This window comes from Parasteatoda tepidariorum, chromosome 9 (genome assembly GCF_043381705.1).
Source record: "Parasteatoda tepidariorum isolate YZ-2023 chromosome 9, CAS_Ptep_4.0, whole genome shotgun sequence".
In the NCBI taxonomy this organism is placed as follows: domain Eukaryota; kingdom Metazoa; phylum Arthropoda; class Arachnida; order Araneae; family Theridiidae; genus Parasteatoda; species Parasteatoda tepidariorum.
In genome coordinates, this window is record NC_092212.1 from 30,298,218 (window position 1) to 30,314,551 (window position 16,334).

General features: G+C 26.1%; 2 protein-coding genes across 3 annotated transcripts in view; one reads left to right on the top strand and one right to left on the bottom strand.

The window, feature by feature from the left end:
* Positions 1-1,209: 1,209 nt before the first annotated feature.
* Positions 1,210-13,603, bottom strand: LOC107438337 (uncharacterized). 2 transcript variants are annotated; one of them, XM_071184807.1, is made up of 5 exons: positions 13,361-13,603; positions 10,935-11,163; positions 9,995-10,094; positions 7,448-7,470; positions 1,210-5,510 (listed from the first exon to the last, which is right to left on the bottom strand). In XM_071184807.1, exons 2-5 carry the CDS (start codon positions 11,128-11,130, stop codon positions 4,957-4,959), a joined length of 873 nt encoding a protein of 290 aa, XP_071040908.1. In that variant the 5' UTR covers positions 11,131-11,163; positions 13,361-13,603; the 3' UTR covers positions 1,210-4,956. The 2 variants fall into 2 exon arrangements, with proteins under 2 accessions (XP_071040908.1, XP_071040909.1); XM_071184808.1 differs by having other exon boundaries at positions 4,468-5,510; positions 13,344-13,564.
* Positions 13,604-13,811: 208 nt separating this feature from the next.
* The window catches only part of LOC107438356 (sec1 family domain containing Slh), a 27,502-nt gene continuing 24,979 nt past the window's right edge, over positions 13,812-16,334 (top strand). The window contains exons 1-4 of the mRNA XM_016050642.3: positions 13,812-14,011; positions 14,220-14,290; positions 15,142-15,230; positions 15,328-15,418. Of these exons, the coding sequence (XP_015906128.1) occupies positions 13,981-14,011; positions 14,220-14,290; positions 15,142-15,230; positions 15,328-15,418 (282 nt within the window). The 5' untranslated portion in view covers positions 13,812-13,980. The remainder of the gene's footprint in view (positions 14,012-14,219; positions 14,291-15,141; positions 15,231-15,327; positions 15,419-16,334) is intronic.

Genomic DNA, 16,334 nt, shown 5'->3' on the forward strand with positions numbered 1-16,334 from the left:
TGTTCATGAAGGTAGACTATCTAGCCTCTAGAGACTAGGCGGTTGATATAACTAGATATTTATTTTTTAAAAAAAATCGACAAGTAATCAAACTTTTCATTTTTTGAGGTACTTAACTGTTAACAGAGCTTAAAGCCAAAACATAAATATTTGTGTCATCTTTGCTCTGAATATAAACGAAAACCGATTCTGAAGCGTGTAGTTTCACCTTTCCTCAAACATAGGTAAACACTGAAGATGGCATAACACTAAGTTGACGGGACGCGCCATTTTGGAATTTTATAGGGAAAATTGCAAAACCCGTTTGCATTTTTATTTTATCTCTTGTAATGACTTTTATCCATTGATGGAGGTAAATATGTTTACTTAAAATTTTGTCTAAGTTGCGATCGTGTCAAATTGACGCATATCCGTAGAGATAGGTATACCACAAAGAGAATTTCAATATTTCAACCCTTTTTCAATATATCACATCAATAATAAATAGGAATGTATCGACAATACTTCGATCCGTTATCTCAAATGAAACAAGCGATAAAAAACTGTTGCCGACAAGCAATAATAGAAAGAACAAACGCAGAATGTCAAATTTTGAAGGCTTCAGTTGCTAATAAAATTATTGAATAATAAAAACTTTCCATAAATATATATCTCATATTTACATTATAATATATAATTGCATTGCTTTCTAAGTGCTGTTATATGTATTCTTTCATGCCTCAAATTGACACGTGTTCGTAGAGATAGGTATATAAGAAACGTCCGTAAACCTAGTGTTAAATAATATGGCGTTATCAAAGGTTTAATTACTTGTTTTAGTTTAAAATATGGAGCTGAAAACATAATTTTCATACACTGTTAAGGAGATTAATTTGAGCTACGAAATTCGCAAGAAGACTTAAGATATGCTGGATAATTTTGTTCTAGCACTTTAATTCAATTTCATATCTATCATATAGGTTTTTTAAGTGAAAACCTTTTGAATTAACTTTTGCTTCACTTAACCATTGTATAGAAAAAGATTCTCGGTAGAAATATTTTAATATTTCTATTGTTTTAAACAATTGATGACGCTTCAGAGATAAAAAGAAACTAAAAGACTAAAAAAAAAAAAAAAACATTGTATTTTTAAAATTTGAAAAGTGTTTATAAGTGATGATTGAAGATTTGTTGTTATGAGTGTTTCAGAGTCATAAAATGCTCTCACAGTTAGTGTACTAAGTATTTTATTTATCACAAAAATACAAGACAATTATTGAAAAGTTATTGAGAGAAACCATGCAAGGTATAAGAATGTGTGGTTCAATACATCCAATAACACCAAATACTAAAAAAGGAAGGAAAAAAACTGACTAGATCATTTGGCTATTTTTTACCAAAGTAGATTTTGCAAGTTACATATATTTTCTTTATAACAAACAGAAATAATAAATTCCTAATTCATAAAAAATCACTTTCATAAATATTTTTTTCACCTTTTAAATACAAAAGTATTGACAACAGATAAGTTTTTTTTTCATCCTGTAAATGATAAAGAGCATCACACATTTTTTTAAAACCTTATTCACTTCAAAATTAAGTACTCTGTATCAATTATCAGTACTTTAAAAAGAAAAGTAACATCGAACAAAATGCTTCCTTTTCTTTCAAACACAGAGAAAATATTTTCATGCATAAACCATATTGCACAACTAATATTCTTTTTAAATAATTCTGCTAGTCTGGGTCAAATCCGTAACACCCACCACAATTTTGAATCTGTTATTAATATGGACAAAACAGGTATTATTAGTACAAATTTGCATTCTTTATTTCATTTATCTGAATTGAAAGAATTTATTTAAAACAATGTGTTTGTTTGATAGATAAAACGAGTGTAAACTTCAGCTGTTTGTTAAATATAAATAAAACCAGATTGCTATAAAGGAGGAACACCATTTCACAAATTATTTTTTTAACAAATTCACATTGTAACAAAAATAATATAAACTCAGATGAAACTGGTCATACAATCTAAGATTCTACTGGGATTTTAAAAAAAAAAAATACACGAAAAGAATTTTTTTTTCAATATCTATACACAGTTATACAAGTCTGTATAATGCATAAAAGCAAATATACTTTAATAACAATAAGTACTACAGAGCATCACTAGAGCCACAACAAGCTATATAACATACTGAAATAGAATTTCAGTTTTCTATTTTTCTATTCAATATGCATCTACACCTACACATTAAGGTTAATTCAATATTTTAAGAGTTTACAATTTATGAAATGCATGGTTAAGATACACTTTTCAGATTTAGTTTCAATAAACAAAAAATGGAAAAAATGTTGAGCAAGATAAGCTATTCAGTAGCCAATTATATTTCAAGATTGCTGACTATTGAAAATAATGAGAAGTTCAAACAAACTTAACTTGACTTCAGATATTCAACATTATTTGAAACATTGCATAAGAGAAATTGCATATTTTGTTAGATAAAGCACCTTTGTTTTGCCAATATTGATAATACATTATATACTAAATACTTCTTCACAAATAATTTGCTGACAATATTGCTGCCTGTTATGTTAAGATACAAATCTTTATAAAATTGAGTAAGAATCTGTGCAGAAAATACTTAAAAAATAACATAGGACAGCCTTATATAGGTTAGATGAAAAAATACATTTAATTCGATATACATCACAATAAGAGATGCCAAAAAACATCTGTATAAGTTTGAAACAGAACACATAGGCTTTATAACTTTTTTGCTACTCAAAAGTATTGGAAGGTACTGCTTAGAGCCAGAATAACTGTTATTTAATGTACTGTAATTCTTTATGGTTTAAAACACATAAAAATCTATTATACAAATTTAAAAAGATTAATTTAAAATATTTTAAATAATTTATTTTAAATGCATTTTGGGCTATTTATTATATTAATGGTATTAATTATATAAAATTATATTATAGCTCTTGTCATTTTAAAATTATTAAGAATTTAACTTAAATTTTATTTTAGCAATTATTAAATGATTTGTTGGACTAATATTTAGCATAGAGAAAATGATGTGAATAGAATTTTAGAAATTTAAAATAAATAACATATATATAACATTTAGCATGTAGAAATATATATTTTTGTATACATAGATAGCTGTATATTATATAATAAAATTTAAAATAAAACACAAACCCAAACATTTATAATATACAGATAAGAAAATAACATAACTTTTAAATAAAATATTTCTTCTCAATTTATAAGAAATATGTTAAGATAAGAAGTAATAGCAAATGCATCTGAAAAAACTTAATTTTACACAAGTATAAATAACACTTGCGTCAAGGAATATGTAATACTTTTTGCATTAAGTTTAGAAAGTTAATTATGTACATTTCTAAATAACTTTCTTGGATAAATAAAAATTATTCCTCACAAAGAACCACCATCACTACAGAGTTAAGCAAAAATTGTTTTAAAATAAAACAAAAATTGGTTGCTGTAAGGATAAATATAATCTCTTGAAAAAAGACAACATTTAGTAAACAACATTACATAGTTTAAGTACAATTTCTTAGTTTCAATTCCTTGAAAATAATTATTTGCCTTAGATTGAAAACAACTTGAGGCATTTTAAAATTAGGAGTAAAAAAGAAAATAACAATTACGCAAGACTAAAACAATAATAAAATTTTTTAAAAACTTATAAAGTTTCTCTTTCTATGAAACTTTACTTAATATTAATTTAACTTAAGAAAAAATTTATAATTATGTTGCTGTAAAACTTAAAATGCAGAATCTATATGTTACTAATTCAAAGAAAAGAAGAAAAAAAATTGTCACTGTATTTTTTAAAAAAATTATTAATAACATAAATACAGCAACAAATAAAAAGGAATTTAATAAAATACACATTTATTTTAGGTTATAAAACCGTTACCCAATTAATCCTTTCTGTCGATTTACCCAGGGTTTGATGTATTCAATAACAATAAAATGATATAAGCTATTAATGTAGTAAAAAGTTTAGCACAACAAAAAACATAAAAATTAGCCCAGTTCTGGATTTGGATGATATTTGCCTTTTGTGACATTTTTGTTCAACAGGGGAATGCTTTGAAGGCATTTTGTTGTTGTTGAGATATTAGAAATGAAGTAGTATAGTAGAATCTTAGAGTAAAATCTTGCATATTAATTCCCTTTTTTAGAATTTTTGAGAATTTCCTAAAATTTTTGCTAATTTTCTAAAATTTTTATGAGCACTAGAATTACTGAATTAAACAATTTAATGAATTATCACTTATAATATTCCTCTAAAAAGTAGAGTAATTCAAAATTGTGTTAGTTTTTATAAAGAAACATTTTTCATGTTACACCTGATGAATCAACACAACACAAAAACTATATTGACAGTATTTTTGTTTAAAGTCTGAACAAACAGGGAACTTCTTTTTTATTTTAATGAATTATTTTTGCTATTTTTAAGGTCATTAGGGCATCAAAATCTAGGTTATAAAAATAACCTAAAATAAATGTATGAAATTGAGTTAATCAAAAAAAAAAAAAAAAAAAAAAAAAAAAAAAAAAAAAAAAAAAAAAAAAAAAAAAAAAAAAAAAAAAAAAAAAAAAAAAAAAAAAAAANAAAGTGTGCATAGTGTTGAATAAGCGAAAAGGCATATTTTAAATACATTGTAATAAAAATGCATAGGTCAGTTAACACAAAAAGTATGGTCGAAAAATTGGCAACAACAATATTTGTAATAACAATTTGTAAAACATTAAAAAAAAAAACTTAGTAAACTTAAAAATAAATGCAGTAAAAATAATCTTAAGTATAAATGCCTAAAAAAATAGGAAAATAAATCCTTCCTAAATAAATAAATACATAAAAATGAGGAGTTTACCTAAAAGTTCATAATTGAAACAAGTAAAGTGATAACACTTTAAAGTTACCACTCCTAATAACTGATGTCACCAGGAACCGGTGGCAATTCACGCCTTTGAACAAAACCATTTGCATTTACTGCATTCCTAGCTTGTACACTTGATCGCAAGGTTTGGGATCCAAAGATATTAGCATCTTGAACTACGGGGTTGATGAAGCCATGAGCACTGCCTCCAAACGTCGAAAAACGTGAATTGGGAAGCTGGATGTTACGCATCATCGAAGAGTGAAATCTTGCATTTGATGCGCAATCTTGATTTAATTGAGATGGGAAGCCTCCTTTCCCATTCCTGTTGGCAGCATTATACGAATTTTCCAGCATGACCACACCATAAGGAGAACATTCCGATCTAGGACCAGGTCCCACTTCTTCGTAGAGAGAATCTGGCGACGGTGGGGAGCATACTTCGTAGATGTTTTCTGATTGCAGAGATCGAGAAGAAGTGTGCCATTGTCGTTTGCCATCGGAATCCTTAAGTTTCTCCATGCTAGGCGAAGGGCTTGGAACAGAACTAGGTGCAAGCTCAGTGTGTGGGAGGACATTTCGAGGAAATATCCAGCATATTGCTAAAAGGCATAGAAAAAAATTCAATACAAAAATCTTAGAGAGGTGTAAGACAAACAAAAATTTTAGTGAGGTATAAGTCTAAAATAATAATAATACAGGGTGCGTCGCCAAATTTTTCAACAAAAAATAAGCACCTTTTAAATACTTTTTCAGCACTATATACATTAACGAAATGCCAAAATAATTTTTACAGATTTTACATGATCATGATAAAATAACTAGCTTCTGACAAAGAACTCTTTTCTTGATTATATTAGCCACCATAAAGATATCAAGAGATTTTACGGTTTGATTTCAGAGTTTTAAAAATGAAGCCTGAATTTGAGAATATCTTTCAAAATGCAGCAGAGTTGCACACGAGAGTGCAAGAATCACACTGAACTCAGCTCAGTATACGCACATGCGGACCCGCAAGTATTTCATCAAACATGTAAAATAATTGGCTCTTTCATACGCTACAGACTGACAGTATATCGGAATGGAATATATTGTGGTTGAATGAATCGCGAAACTGTTGAATAAAACAATGTAAAAAGCACGCTTTTGCATAATAGGTGTCGAAAATAGACTTAATAAAGAAAAAAAAATCTCTTTTTCGAAAAGAGAAAATTAAGCACTTTTAAAAAATGCTCAATAAAAAAAGCACCTATAAGGGCTTTCAGAAAACAAAAATCGAAAATAAGCACCTTTAAGTACTTTTTAAAAACGATACACACCATGTAATAATAAAAAAAGACAATAACAGGAAATGAAAGATAAATTTTGTCATTCTATTAAATTCCGAGAAACGCTAACTAGGTGCAAGCTTAGTGTGTGAGTGGACATTTCAAGGAAATGTCCAGCACTTTGCTAGAGAGCATAGAAAAAGCTTCAATGCAAAAATTTAGTGAGGTATGAGTATAAAATAACAGTTACTATAAAAAATGCCCATAATAAGAAATGAAAGACAAAATTTTATAATTTTATTAAATTTACAGGTGATGATTAAAGCTTAAATGCTGGTACATATTATAAAGAAGAGCCTCATTATTTTTGTAAGAATACCATAGTTTCAGAAAGCCTTAATCTTTCATAAAATGTTCAAATATTGACCAATCAAAGCTGAATTATTAATTTCGATGAAATAATGATTATTAATGAAGACAGTTATAAGAAAAAATTATAAGTTCCTTCCTGTACACTGGGAAGAGCTAATATTTTTATAGATTCATTGCGGAATACATTGAAACTTCCATTTCATGATAAATTTTTTATTCATTTATTGTTGAAATAAAGCCAAACAATGAAAACTCAAACTTGCTAGATTCAATATAAGTCTATTTTTTTTGCTGAAATTTTGCATAAGAATGGGAAGAAAAAAAAAATCACACATAATTTGAATTCTTTGAGCAATCGCAGTAAAATATTATGATAGAATTTGTTACTGTGATGGTTTTTCAAAGAAATATAAAGCAAAATTATCTACTCTCTCTGCTGTATTCATCGATTTGTCACTTAAAGCCTGTCATTGCTGAAAAAGAACTTGAATAACCTTTTCAACAGAAGAATCTATATGAAATAAACATAAGCTTTCTTAGATAAAATATTAGTAAAATCTTTAATCATGAAGTAAATCTTTTTTTCTTCTCCTCAGTTTGAAAGAGTATACTTTGTTTGAATTTTTGGACGCTCTGGATATTTTCTCTTAATTCTTTAACTTCAAATTATCCAAGTTTGACCATATATGACAACATCCTCCTGTAAGTTTTGCAGGGTTATTACTGTAACCATTAGGAATAATTTTACATTTTACAATTTCGTGTTTTATAAGTATTGCAGCTTTTGCATATAAATTGTTTATTTTAAAATAATGACACATATTTAAGTAAATAAATGAAAGAGTTAAATTTATATGTATTTATACATGAGTATAGACAACATAAAATGTTATATTTACCATGAGGCATGAAACTTTGACACCTGCAAAAGAAAAAGGAACTTGTATAAAATTTTATAAAATACATAAAAGTAGTATGTTTTTATCATGATAGTTGCAAGACATTTTTATGTGGTCAAAATGCTCAGTAGTTTAATAAAACTATCTAGTTTGTGAATCTATTTATACTAAAATTATGAGATTAAATTAAATTTTATCAAAATTTATATCTAAATATATTTTATCTATAATAATATATATATATCTAAATATATTAACGGGCACTTTTAATACAAAAAATAACATTATACGCCGAATATAAAAAAAATTATAGATTAAAAAAATTTTAATATAGAAAAATACTTTTATTTTAAATAAATAACATACCTTTACCTATATACTTTATTGATTTTCGTTATTACATAAATAGTTCATTATATTCGTCTTCCGTTATTTCTTCAGGCATATCATCACAATCTGTTTCGTCTTCATCATCTGTGTTACCCTCATCCATAAATAAACAGTCATCTTCTGATCCGTCCAGATTATTTGAAATGCTGTATTTTTTGAATGATTTTCTAACCATCTCAGGCTTAATTTCAACCCATGCTTATAATATCCATTCGCACACTGTTCCAAACTAGCATAAGTTTTCTCGCCCTCCAACATCCAAGTGTTCCACTGTTTTTTTAAATTTGCTTTAAATGGTTTGTTTAAGCAGACGTCCAATGGCTGAACTAATGGTGTCAATCCGCCCGGATTAACTGCCATATCGGTAATACATTCTTTCAACAATTTTTTTGTATTATCTGTCAGCTGGGTCCTTAAAAAAACTTTTTATTTACGATCTTGAAAGACTAGATATTGCACATGTACAACCCAAATTTTCGTGCGCGTTATATGAAGAGTATATTTTAAAATTTAAAAAAAGCATTTGAAATTACGGGTGCGCGTTATGCTCCGGAATATACGGTAATATTATTTTATCTAAAATTATGTGAAGGATAGAAGGAAAAATAACTCTATTATAAAAAAATTAAAAAATATCAATATGAAAATAATTAGGATAAAGCAAAACATAGTTTTAAAAAGTTGGTTTAACTTCATGTAAATATCTTAAGTTTGTCCCTATCTTCAAGATGAGCCTTGGTCATCATCTTGAGTTTAGAGATGGGAAAGAAAATTAAACATTGTTGGTGTCTAAACAAGTTAGGCATTGTTTGCAACTTACTTTTTTGTATACAGAAACAAATTAAATAGTTACTATTTCATATTTATCCTAAGCTTAGTTTATAAGTTACAAGACCTTTTTCATGCATAAAAAGAAAATTTTTTTCATGAAAAAGGTCTAATAATATATATTTATTCGATATAAAAATCTACAGAGTGAGGTAATGTTTCCCTTATATTTTTTTTAAGCAGAATTATATGACATCAAACCGTAATTGACAAATCTAATAGTTTAGATATTATGGCGGTTTTTGGGCATAAAATTTTAATCTCACACATAAAACTTTGAACTTATCAACTACTTTAATGATAGATATTAAATTGAATTTTTGATAGATATTTTTCTTTTTTTATTTATTATCCAGAATTAAACAAGATTGACTTTTCCAACCAATTCCTGATAGGCAATAAGCAACTTTTACAATTGACTTATAATCATTTTAGAATAATAACAATTAACAAATTAGGGATTACTAAACAAGGAGAAACAAGGTCTATTGCTTTAATGCTTAATACGTTAAGTGCCCAAAAAGGCATTCAGAGGATAAGCAAGTAATCAAGAAGTCATAATTAATATAATTCCATAAAACATGATTAATGAATGTTATTTGACTACTTTTTAAGTTTCAAATTTAGTATCCCTGCGACAATGTTCTCCAGTACTAACACCTTCCTGAGAGACATTTTTAATAGTAGCAAATCTATATGTTACTAATTTAAAGTAACAGAAGCGCTTTCTGATTACAAAAAAGAGCCTCATGTATTGAATAGTACAGTATATAATTTTTTAAAATTATAAATGCAAGATTTTTTTTTTTAAATCTACATGTAAGAGAATACATATTATAATATTACTGACAATATTCTCCTGCTATAAAAAAAATATTTGTATAGTTAACTTTTTTTAAATTTTTGCTATTTGGAAATATTTTTTATATCAATCTAAAATTCTAGCTAAAGCCAGTCATTGTGGAATTTTTTTTTTATTCTCAGAAGGAAAAAAAAAAAAAANAAAAAAAAAAAAAAAAAAAAAAAAAAAAAGAAAAGATCACGAGCGTTTTTTCCACTTCCGACATTCGAAAAAGGCATTTTTTTAAATGTAATTCTGTAGAAAGGGGAAAAAAAGTTCTGCAGAAAAAAATATTATTAAAATCTGCAGATGAAAAAAAACCCAAACTACTTTGCTTCCCAAATAAAAAATCCCTCTGTAATGTTCTGCAACATTGTCGCCGTGTTCCCACGATTCTGAATTTCTTGGAAAGCAAACGCTCTATCCTCTGAGCCACCACGGCTCAGATAAAAAAAAAAACTATCAAAAAATATTATTTACAATCTTACTTCTTAATCTTGAACAGCAATACAATAAGTGTCAAAAGCACAAACAGAATTCCAACTACAAAAGTGGCAGCAACTGGTAGCAATGAAGCATCTGTTACATCTACATAGATATCAGAAATACAACATTATTTTACTAAAAAAATAATAATGAATAATAAATGAAACAGGAAACAGACTCCTTTGACTACATTTTAAGTAAGGTCATGGAGTACAGCTGCAGAGATGTAAGAATTAATTTTGATTTGTTTAATTAAAGGACTTTAGTTTTATAAACTTTCTAAACATAATATGCATAATACAAATTTAATTTCTGTAGAAAAAAGTGATGAGATTATGTAACTAACTCATAAAGGATAAACATTGCATATATTATTTATTTATAATGAATAAGAAATATCACCATTGCTCAAATTAAATCGAAAAGAAACTATAAACTTGAAATAAATAAATATATATATATATAAATAAAAAAACAACATAAAAACAAAAAGACACAAACTTAAGTAAAGTAAAATAGAATTAAAAAAATTAATTAACCAAAAAAAAAAATAAATAAATAAAAAAATAAATAAATAAAAATAATGAAGGTGAAATTTATGAATCATTGTTTTAAGCTTTTGCCATTAGCAGATACAACATTTGTACCAGATTAGCATGCTAAACAAAAAACACAATAAGTAAAATGTTAGTAAGATTTATAACTAATTCTTAAAAACAGTTCTTTTCTTGTACAAGATTTTTTTATTTTAATAAGATCATACAATATTATTAAATTTTTCCCCCCGCTTGCAATCTAAAATGATAATCAGATTCCAATTATTTAAAATTACTAATAAATTTACTATTAAAACATGAAATTATTAAAATAGAAACTAACATCACAGTTTCATATTGTATAAATTACAACCCTTCTCATATTATAAGTATATAAAAGTCTTACGTATTGGTCTGATTTCAACATCTGATAGAACACTGCAGACATTGCAACTGCCAGACAAAATGGCTTTATCTTGAAAGCTGGCAGGGAGAGGTGGAGGTGGACCAATATCTAATGGAGGTCTGCATATATCACACTCATTACGAGGAAGCATTTCTTCAAAAATGTCACTCCAGCCAGCAGGAAAAGGATCCATCATACTATATCTACAAGAACTACAAGAGGGAGTCTTCTGGAAAAATAAATAAAAGTCAAATGAGTTATTATTATTAAATATTATTATATATGCAGACATTATTATTAAATTACAGATACAGTTATTATTAAACATGTAGGAGTTTAAAGGTAAGAAAAGTAATGATTTTGGTTTGATATGAAATAGTTTAATATTAATTTATTATTAAACCAAAAGCAGACATTACTAAAATTTGAGTTAAAATCATCTATTGAGTTATCATTATACATGTTATAATCTGCTATGATCTACATGGAATCTTAGCAAATAACTAACAACTGAAGATTTAAATTCTGTAATCCGCGGAATGAAAGGAGAAATGACAATAGAGAAATTCTAAAAAGTGAACCTGATAGCACATATAGCATATATTGACATGGTATTTCTAAAAGCTAAATGTTTACTAATGACATAATACTTAGATTAAAAACAACAGTTCATAGACATAATTCCTGACAGCAAAATAGCACACATTTGGTTGACATCCCCAAAAGCTAACTAGGTTAATTTGTTTGTTCTTGGCTTTAAAGCTGATATTAATTTTTGTATTTTATAAGTAATTCAATAAAAAATAATTTTTCAGAGCAAAAATAAATAAAAGCAGATAAATAACTACAAAAAAAGCATGGATGTTTCTGAAATTAATTGCCTCAGTTCTGACAAGAAACTAGATAGATAAATTTTGTTCTATCAATAAATTTATAAATGTAGCTTGTTATAAATAAAATATCACAATATATTAGAAAAAAATCTCACTTTTAGTCACACAATAAAAATTAAAATCACTGACAATTGCATAACTATAAGATAAGATCACAAAATATTTTAATATGTTTGTATTTGTATCTCATTATTACATTTTACAATAACTCCATTTACTACAATTTATAATGAATAAAATATAGAAATTACATTAAAAGAAATAGAAAAAAAAAAAAAAAAAAAACACTAAAANCTACAGGGGAACACTAAAACGAAGATAAATTACAAATTAGAATAAAAATTGACTAAATTGATACTAAATTCAACGAAAAACATAAATCTTGCATGTAAAAATTTGGAGATTTTCTTTAAACTTTGTGGTTAGTATTTCATGGAAAATAAAATTTTGACATATTTTGTTCTAGGTAAATAAATTTTCATTGTAAATAATTGATAATTTAGTTTCTTTAAATTTTTAAAAAAAATTTTAATCAATGAAGCATAAAGAGGTAATTTGAATAATGAGAGTAAAAATAGAATGGATTTAAATCTAAAGTAATAGTTAAAATAATAAAAAAATTTTCTTAATAAGTATTATTCCATAAAAAGTATTACTAACTAACTAAAAGAAATGTTAACATTTATTATAAGAGATAAAATATGCAAATGACAATATTGTGTATCTTTCATTTAACTTAATTTATATTTACAACCTGAGTGCAACAATGCAAACTGCTACTATGAGAAAATTCCTATCCACAAGAACAGAGTAATGTTACATTGAATTAAATCCTCAAAGTTTTTAATTTGGGTGCTTTTAAGTTAAAACAATTTTGATGGAGAAATGTACACAACCTACATTACATTTGAAAACATTTTAAATCCTTTCTATTGATTTTCAAGAGCTGCAATTCATAGTAATAAAAAATGTTCTTCTGCCTAATGCCATTGAATTTAATTCTAAAAGCCTTCTATATAAAATATTTTTTCCTCCAATTCAAAATTTTCGTTAACACAAATCTTTGTTTAACACAATTACTCGACATGTTTGTGGATGTTTTAAACGTGCTTGACAATTTTAATATTCATATCAGCATTAACATTTATAAAGGTCAAAAAGTTTTCATTCATTCGTAGTCAATAAATACAAGAATGATGGATCGCATACACGTAAAAAATTCGATATTTTATATGAAATCTGGAAATTATAAAATTAGTATATTATAAAGCCCTATAAAGAAATAAATGCATCTATATAGCTAGACAGACAAACAATTGATTAAGATAGTTTTAAAATCCAGTAGACAAAATCTAATAGAAGAAATTCATAATGAACATAATATAACAATACTGTTATGATAAAAATAAAAGAAAAAACTGACTTATAATATAGAAATATAAATTGTTAAAAAAAAAGTTACTTTTAGTAAGGTATCATTAGCAATATTATGGTATCAACCAACATATTGACCTACCCTTTTCGCCTACTAACCTGTGACTGGAGGTATACATCAAATACCAATTTAAGCGACGGACATATTTGCTGTAAGAGATTTTTTTATAAAAATGAAAATATTTAGGATCTATTTGTTTAACATTTACAGCAGAATTATTTGTTAATAAATTTCCGCGAAATTAATTGCATCTGACATGTAAACAACATCCACCACATATAATTAATTTTTAGTTGAAGTGAAAGTTTTGTAATGTAACCAAAAAAAAAAAAAAAAAAAAAAAATAAAAAAAANAAAAAAAAAACAAATTTTTTTTCCTTTTAAATTTTGTTTTTCCAATTAAAAGGAAAATTTTATAAAAAGATTTCATGATTTGAGTATTTGAATTTACTGTGCATGGATGCATGGATAATTCTTTTGCCTCGAAAGAATAAAAAACAGTATCTTTATTTGATATGCCAAAATTTGTTTAAGGACAATTTAGTTTTTGGCATCAATCAAGTAGTAGGTTCTGATTTGCTTTTTTTTTTTACGGTACGGTTTCTGGACACGTAAATAATAATAATAAGATTATAGCAGAAAATGTTGTTAACAGGATAAATTCATATTAAATTAATCTATAAAGTTTTAATAGTAAAGAAATTTTATTAAAATTACTATGGCGTCTGTTTTGCGAGAAAAGCAGATTTGTAAGTTATATTATTTTGCTATTTTTTGTGTAATTTTTAATTGTAAGATAAAATAGATAATATTTTATTAATACACTTCAATAATGCACTGCTGAAAAAGCCACCGTTAAGAACTTTATCTTTCTTTTTTTTGCTGTTGTAAATTTTAATTTCCTTGTGTAACATATGTTTCTGTTCTCTAATTTCTGTTATTATGTTTGTATTTCAGCTGCATTGAAGAGAATGCTGAATTTTAATGCTAATATCACTAAAGCATCAGTTTCTGAACCAGTTTGGAAGGTATCAAGAATCGAATTAATATCTTACCTTATGAAATAATTTTCCAAACAACATATTTGATCATAAATTATGTTTAATAATTTATTATAAAGTATATTTGTTAAATGGATTTAAATTTTCAACACAAAATCAATAGCAGTATTCTTATTAATCTTAAAGATTGCTAATGATACACTTATGTTTAATTTAAAAATAATAATCTGAAAGAAAGAAAATGTTTTAGTAATAGATATTACTGTCATTTATTGATGCTGCTTTATTTATATACTAATATACCTACCTGGATATTTGTTATAGGTACTGTGAAAATAGGTTTTTTACGGCCTATCTCATTCAGGATTTTAAAGCAGGGTAACCTGGTAAACACAGGGAATTTAAAAATCAACCAAAATAACTGGGAAAATACAGGGAATTTTTAGTTTTTCTTTGCAAACTTGGAAAATTTCAGGGAATTTTGTTTCTTATTTTAGTCTTTTAAAAAATGGTGACCACTCAAAGCGAAATCTATGGCATATTTAAGGATGATATTTCAGCTATACTAAACTATTTAATTTACTCTAGCATTATTTGTTCTAAATATGTTCAGCTGTACCTTTTTTCTTTAAGTTTCTCCAGCAATTAAATTTAGTATAGTTTTAACAATATAGCTCACACAAAAGCACAGTGATAGTGTGTTTCCTCTTAATATATTGTGTAGTATAATATCTACAGGGAATTTTATTTCTTCCAGATTCGAATGGCGACCATGTAAAGTTAACTTTGAATTAAACTTAAGAAAGTCTGATTATTTTGAAAATTTTTTTTTTATATATTTTTTTGTATTTTTTGAATTTTTTTTTTCTATATTTCAGATTTTGGTGTATGATCGGTATGGACAGGACATAATTTCCCCTATATTGTCAGTGAAGGAGTTACGAGATATGGGAGTCACACTTCATCTGTAAGTATTAATCCTTAGTATAGATTTTCTTTCCTTAAAGTTTTTAATTTCAATTTTAATATTTTTGACATATTATTAAGGAAATGTGTCTTTGTAGCCTTTTACACTCTGACAGAGATCCTATACCAGATGTACCTACTATTTATTTTGTTATGCCAAATGAGGAAAACATTGTTAGAATATCTCAGGTACTGATGGTTTATTTGTTTTTAAATAACTTGAGTGTTTTGATCTTCATTATGTTATTTTTAAGTGCATTCATTCATATTTAAGAAAAAAAGTTAACTCCTTTTTTGTTGTTGTTTCTATTAAGAAAAAATTATGTTAAATATCTCTTGATAATTTAATTCTTTGAGTGTTCTTGTTTTTTCTGAATATAACCTGATAACTACTCTGTAACAACTAATGAATTCCCCTCTTGTTGTTGAATGAAACAATATTGTTCTGTAGAAAAAAATTCTGTATAATTTTGTTTAGTCAAAATGCTTGAGTGCTTTAAATCAATTAAAATCTTTAAAAGCATAAAAGAGTAAAAAAAATTACTTTAAACTTCAAGTTTAAAATAATTTTTTACTAATAAAACCTTTTTTTGATCAAATATTTTTATTATATATATATATATATGTATATATGTATATTGATAAAAGTAACTTTTTCTTAATGTAGACAAAAATGTGACATTAAATAGAAAAATATTATATTTCACAATCCGATCAATATCTTTTACTACAATTACTGAAATTCAATGCAATGCATAATTATGAAAACTGAAACATTTTGATTCTATGATGTTGAGTGTTCTTTACTGTATGTCCTTATATTTAATTTTGGAATCATCTTTAAGAATGCAGTTTAAAAAATATATACAAATTAGGGATCGCAAACTACAATTTAAGAGCGAGAAGAAACAATATGAAAATCCTAAGAAACACTATTAAGACATACGGAAATAAAGCTTTGAAACCAGTTTGATTGCCGAATGCCTAATTAAGTTTAAAGTGTCTTTCAATTCCTTTATGTTTTTTTCAGCAACTACACATACATTTCTAATCTCATCTTCTCAATTGATGATTGGTCATGTTTTGATTTTCTTTTTCTCAACTT